This window comes from Morus notabilis, unplaced genomic scaffold, assembly GCF_000414095.1.
Source record: "Morus notabilis unplaced genomic scaffold, ASM41409v2 Scaffold223, whole genome shotgun sequence".
NCBI lineage: Eukaryota > Viridiplantae > Streptophyta > Magnoliopsida > Rosales > Moraceae > Morus > Morus notabilis.
Window position 1 is genome coordinate 8,059 of NW_010366650.1, and position 6,642 is coordinate 14,700.

At 33.6% G+C, this 6,642-nt stretch overlaps 1 protein-coding gene across 1 annotated transcript; it reads right to left on the reverse strand.

Moving 5' to 3' along the window:
- Positions 1-1,684: 1,684 nt before the first annotated feature.
- On the reverse strand, positions 1,685-3,091 carry LOC112094032 (ethylene-responsive transcription factor ERF105-like). Its single transcript, XM_024173953.1, has 2 exons — positions 2,518-3,091; positions 1,685-2,445 (listed from the first exon to the last, which is right to left on the reverse strand). The coding sequence occupies exons 1-2, from the start codon at positions 2,970-2,972 to the stop codon at positions 2,019-2,021; spliced, it is 882 nt and encodes a 293-aa protein (XP_024029721.1). The 5' UTR covers positions 2,973-3,091; the 3' UTR covers positions 1,685-2,018.
- Between the last annotated feature and the right edge of the window lie 3,551 nt (positions 3,092-6,642).

Genomic DNA, 6,642 nt, shown 5'->3' on the forward strand with positions numbered 1-6,642 from the left:
TATTCCACATCATGTGAAAGTGGACGAATAACGAGAACAAGGATATGTTGTACAAGTATGGTGCATAGTTTAGGGTTATTTGAATTTTGAACTATTAACATTGTGATACTTTGGTCTCAGGCAAAAGCAGGGTGGGTCCTTTTATGTTGCTGGGGCATTTTTTCTCGGCATCGTGCTAGGAGATGTAATAATTTGTGAAATTTTATGTTAAAACTTGTAAACTCAAATGATAAAGTTGTAAACTCGAACGATAATTTGTAAAATTTTAAATTTTACGATAAACCATTCAAGTTTACAAGTTCTAACATAAATTATCGTAAAATTTAAATTTCACAAATTATCATAATTTTTACAATTTTATCGTTCAAGTTTACAAGTTTTAAAATAAAATTTCATAAATTATCGTATCTCCTTAAACAGAAAATGAAAAGAGTTACAAAATAATAACGTTCAAGACTTAAATGCGACAGGAAAAAAAAAAGGATTAAGAACAACCCTGATGTAAAGTTTATAAAGACAAGTGCGCTGCAAATAAGCCTTTCTTTTTTAGTTCAAACATACATGCATTGGGAGAATCTCTTTAGTATCTCAAGACACATAATTATTTGTTATTGTTCTTATTTTTGCTAGAATATTCTTAACATAGTTAAAATGAGATATTTGAGTAGAATTAACGTACATGCACATTTCTAGGTAATTTTTCACAATATTATAACTGATGATATGTTTAACAGAAATATAAATTTCTAGGTAATTTTCCACAGTAGTATAACTGATGATATGTTAATTGGTGGACTGTTATCGGAAAAACCAACTCTGTTGAGAGCAAAAGAAGTTCCAAGAGACCAGCAAACTAACGAGTTATTTAAGCTTTTAAAGTTTTAATGCAAAATCTTTGTCTTTCCACCACGTACCTTAGTAAAATAATTAAAGACCCGTTTAGAAAGTATATTTAAATTATAATTTTTAATTTTAACGTTTAAAATTTTAATTTTTTTATAAGAAAAAAAAACTATAATAGAATCAATAATTTAAATTTAAGCATATAAAATAAATGGCTCCTCAATGATTTAAGATTCTTTTTGTTATTTAGTTAGGAAAAATTCTCCGCAGCCACAAGAAGCCAAAGCACCGATTAGATTGTTGTTGCTTTACCATAAGGCCGTCTCCATGACAAAACAATATTGTAACCACGTAGAGATATGTACTTCACACCTTGATTTTTGGTCAATAATATATAGATAACTTCTATCTTAGCAAATTTATGGTTAATTCAGAATAGAGAATCAGAAACTTTGCACTATACAGGTCTTAGGTACATATGTTTTTCTCATGAGAATATGAGGTACATATTACTTAAAATGTTTTGTAGGGCATGTAGACTGCTAGAAAATTTAAAATTCAATCCATTATGTTTATCGAAACAAAGATAAATACAAGATATTTAAAATTAAATCTATTATTGATAGGGCCCTTTTACATAAAGGTTTCTTCTGTCAATACAAATTTTTGACCTTTAAATTTAATCAAAATCATATTAAAATAAAAAAAATATATAATAAATAATTTTTAATATACGCTTAATACATTAAAATAAAGACTTATAATTATTTTTTTTTATGCCTTGAAATCTTATTCTTATCCTATACTACTACACAAACTTATAAACAAAGGGAGGCCATGATAAACGAATAAACAAATCAAATTCTCAACCATATAAAGTTTTACATCATACATAGTACACAGATTTAGAGCCCTTTGTAGCTCAATCTGGTACTGTTAAGATAGAAGTAAAGAACTTAATTAACTTAAGTCGCACATTGGAAAAAAAAAAAAAAATACACACTTGTATTTACAAAACTCAGCCACCTCAATCCCTTTGACTTTTCTTATAATCTCTTGGGAAAAGAGCTGTGGATAACTCTCTGTTTTGCCCTTTAATTTGCTTGCGTCATATTCATATGGCTGGTTTGAATTGCAGTCTTTGACCTTTCCTAGTTTAGCAATTTTTTTTTTTTTCAGATAACCATGAGTTGAGAATATCCAAATGATGGGTGAGGAGATAACGGTGACAGTGGCGGCACCGAGAAAATTCCCATCACGTCCTTACTGTCCCAAACGGCCGTCCAACTTGAAGGCGTCAACGGACAAACCGTCACGGTGGTACTCTCTGAAGAAGACGACGTCGTTTCTTCCGAACTCTTCAACGCCTTGCTCTTGTTATCTCTGACATTCTCTTCTTCATCTCTTCTCCTCTTCCGGTCGCCGCTCGCCGGAGAACCACTCTTCTCCGGCGCTGGCACGGGAGATGGAAATTTTCCAGCTTCCAGGGGAAAATTTAGGATGGCCTTGCTCCCGCGCATTCTGAAGGCAGCGCGGTCGTAGGCCCTGGCTGCGTCGATGGCGGTGTCGAACGTCCCGAGCCACACGCGGGAGCCGCGGCGGGTCGGGGCCCGGATCTCCCCCCCGGACCTTACCCCCGGCCGCCCCCCCAAAAAAAAGGTGGAGCCGCGGCGTTTCGGGTCCCGAATCTCCGCCGCGAACTTACCCCACGGCCGCCTCCGCACTCCCCTGTAGTGCCTAACATCGCCGTAATTGTCGGTCTCCGGGGCCGGCGCCAGTGCCGGAGTCTGGAATCCGGCCGGCGGAATCGCGACGTTTATAGAGGGCCGGCGCTGGCTAAGGGCGTTGGTGGGTTTCGGGTGGGGGATTTGTGGTTTGGTTTCGAACTCGAAACTGTGAGCTTCTTCTTGCTTTGGGGTTATCAAGAAATCAGAGACTTTAAAGTGATTAGTAGAACTAGCAGTACTGTTTGGGAGCTCGGAAAGTGAAGGTTGAGTCAACGGTTGGGATTTGGGGATATTGGCAGTGCAGAAGTTGAGGCCGTTGATGAAATTATCCATGGAAGTAAAGTCGTTGAGAAGATGTTGCCTAATGAGCTCTAAAGTTGATGTTTCTTCTTCTAAACCCATTTCACTTCACCTTACTCAAGTCCTTAATTATGAGAGAGAGAGAGAGAGAGAGAGAGAGAGAGATTTGAAAGTTGAGAAGTTCGAAAGTAGAGGAATTTTTGGATACTTTGAGTAAAAGGATGAGGGTGTGGAGGTATTTAAAGGGGAAGAAATACAGAAAAAAGCGGTGGGTTTCATGTGAGGTTCCCAGTTAGAGATTGGAAACAACTTTCTGTCCCCACTTGCCACTTGGGGCTATCCACAAGCCACAATCTAGTGGAGTTTGTGCTTTAGTTTGCTTTAATCTCAATTATTAGAGTTATTGTTGTCTCCAATACCACGTTTCCTGGGTGCTTCCAAATTAATGTACGGCTATTTATAAAGTTTAAAGATTAAAGAAGTCTTATAGTAGAGTTGAGATTTGTTACTTGACACATAATATATAACTAGTTGTATGAACGCCCCCACATGTTTAAAATGATATTGTTTTTCTTTAATCAATCTTAGTTGTCGGGTTGTATACGTTGAAGTTTGGATTAGAATAGTAATCTCTTACGTAGGACGGCTTTTGGAGAATTAGTTTATGATCAAATTAGATTGTAGAAATTCTTCATGTTATTTAGCAACAATGAGTGAAGAGTTAAAAGAATAAATGATATTTATTTAACTAATTATTTTGTTGTCTATTGCACAGGTTGTTAATAAGTTTTTTAGAGGGTAAAATAGTCTTTCAAAGCTTAGAGTTGATGGATTGTTTGAAGTTTTAAAAGATTATTCTGTCTCAAATAAGCACTTAATCTGAATTTATTTCTTTTTTTTAGCAATAAAAATATGTTCACTCTCTGCTATCTCCATCTATCTAAAGACAAATTTAAATTTTATTCTTTGTTCATGTTTACACTTTAACTCTATATCTAAATTACCGTTCAGATTTCAATTTAAACCTTACAGTTTAAATTTTTCAATTCAAATAAAAAAAAATTAAATTAATATAATTCAAACCACCGAACAACATGGACTCCGAATCTCTCCCACCATACTCTTATAAATAACTTAGGGCTCGTTTAGTTCACATATTTAAGTTTTTAATTTGAATTGAGATGTGACTTTATGTGAGAATTTTTTACTGTAGTAAAAAAATTAGATGTGACTATTTCTAATAATTTTTTACTGTAATAAAATTTAAATTTTAAATTTAAATCGGTAAAATGAATGAGGTCTTAATCTTCATACTAATCATAATTAGCTGGAGTGCTGGACACACGTATGTACTTTATCATGGCGAGGGTGACACAGTTGGTTTGTGGATAAGCTTTCCTTATGTCGACGCAAAGGTCACTTGAGCTTTTGCAAAATGAAGTATTTTTATTTTTTCTTTTCATCTACTAAATTTTAAGTACTTTTTTTTAAATTTTTAATTTTTTAAAGGAACTTTGCTTCTTGTCTCAAAATACTGCCGTAACTTTTGAATTTGATAAGTACACTTAGACATCATTCATTTTACTGATTTAAATTTTTAATTTTAAGTTTTTACATTAAAAAGTTTTCAGAAAATGTCACATCTAATTTTTTCTATTACAGTGAAAAACTCTCAGAAAATATTACATTTAAACTCGAATCTGTGAAGTGAACGATGCATTAAAAAACTTATTTTTAAAAAATATTACTTACTGAGGTACATTGAACTTACTGGCTGCTATAACTTTTGAATTTGACAAGTACACTTAGACATCGTTCATTTTATTGATTTGAATTTTTAATTTTAAGTTTTTACATTAAAAAGTTCTCAGAAAATGTCACATCTAATTTTTTCTGTTATAGTGAAAAACTCTCAAAAAATATTACATTTAAACTCGAATATGTGAAGTGAACGATGCATTAGAAAACTTATTTTTAAAAAATATTACTTACTGAGGTACATTGAACTTACTGATTTTTTCTGTTATAGTGAAAAACTCTCAAAAAATATTACATTTAAACTCGAATATGTGAAGTGAACGATGCATTAGAAAACTTATTTTTAAAAAATATTACTTACTGAGGTACATTGAACTTACTGCCAACTTGAAGGTACAATGAAGTTTCATAAAAAGGAAAACTACATTAATGGTCTAGTTGGACATATTCCATATTTACGGCAAACATACACTAATATTTCGTATTATAAACCAGAAATTCCTTCTAGAATTCCAATACCGTTAATCTTTTCCGACAAACATACTCAAGAGCAGAGCACCAAAAAACCTACAAAAGTGAGAGATGATCCATACGAACTCTACTTTGTCAATGCCGTCTGAAGTAAAATAAAATAAAATAAAATAAAATCGCACGTGGTGTTGTAAAAGTTTAATTTTACAAGATGCGTGTAATTTATTCTCGTTTCCCCCTCTTCACTTTACGGCCTTTCGCATGAGCTTGGACTTTGTTAGGTCCTGTCGGTATCTAATATCTATATATCACTTTCAACGAGTCAATTCAAAAATCATGTGGTATTGAACCTTGACTTTTTGCGTCTTTCATCAACTTCAGGTACTTTCAGTATTCAAAGCTTAAAATCTCTCTCTGAAAGTTTGAAATAATGCAATTATATTTCACCTGGGACATTTTACTGTAGATATAATTAGCGCCGATTATTCATTCATTAATTTAGGTGCAGTCACGCAACACGCACGCCTAGTTAAAATTAAGTCTTGTCACGCCTCAAAATAAGAGTTAATAACGTATAGATTTATTTAGAAATTAAACATGATTAAAAAAGTAATTAAACATTTAATAATGTTAAAGTTAATTTCAAAGATAATATATACAAGAATTTTTAAATAAATCTCACTATTTTAAGAAAATTAAGTTTTAAAAAAAGTGAGGCAGATTTCATAAAACCACAATAAAACTAGTCAAAGTTTAGCCGCTGGCATCGTATCAAGATTCTCCATAGAAAAATCCATTTTGTACATACATAAACAAAACAGAAAAGTTATATACTGACATCAATCACAATCTAGTAGAATTTAAGGTTACAATCCATAAAGTTTTACATGCCTTGGTAATAAGCAACAAGGAAGAAAATACTTCACAACTTCTTCACTTCCTGCGTTCGGCTCACCTCACCAGTAATCACTGTCTACTCGGCACTACTTCTAACTTCGTTTAGGAATACATTGAAAACAAAGGAAAAGAGAAATGAGAGAAAGAAAAGGAAAAGAAGAGAAATATAAAGAGAGAAAAGGGGGGAAGTATGTATTCCCACATACTTCCGAGGTGAAATTATAAATACTGAAAATAATTAAAGTTTCTTGAAAATATTTAAAACTTGGAGGTAAGAAAATGTTTAATAAGCATAATTAATTAAGAAAATTAAATTAGACACACTAATAAATCATAATTAATATACTTAAACATGCTTAATTCTTCAAGTTGTTACAGCTTTACCCCGCTTAAGGAATTTCGTCATTGAAATTAGAGCTTACCACAAGATAAGAACATATGCGGTCGTACTGGAACTTTGGATGGCCCGTCCATGACCGCCCGAAAAAACTAATTTTGAGCTCGACGCCCGAACCTGCCCGCCTAAAATTTTTGGGCCGCTTGCCAGAGCTCGAGAAGGCCCATGGATGGGCTGCAGGCCTAGTTTTGGCTGCCTGAGCCCGGTCAGGCGGCCCAAGCCCACCCGAATGGCCCGAAAATTTTTTTT

What these genes read in the sequence shown, in the direction of transcription:
- LOC112094032 (XM_024173953.1), bottom strand. Translation starts at nt 2,972, where the DNA reads ATGGGTTTAGAAGAAGAAACATCAACTTTAGAGCTCATTAGGCAACAT. An exon ending in GCGGAGATTCGGGACCCGAA is followed by an intron (nt 2,446 to 2,517) that starts ACGCCGCGGCTC and finishes CCGGGCCCCGAC; the next exon opens with CCGCCGCGGCTCCCGCGTGT.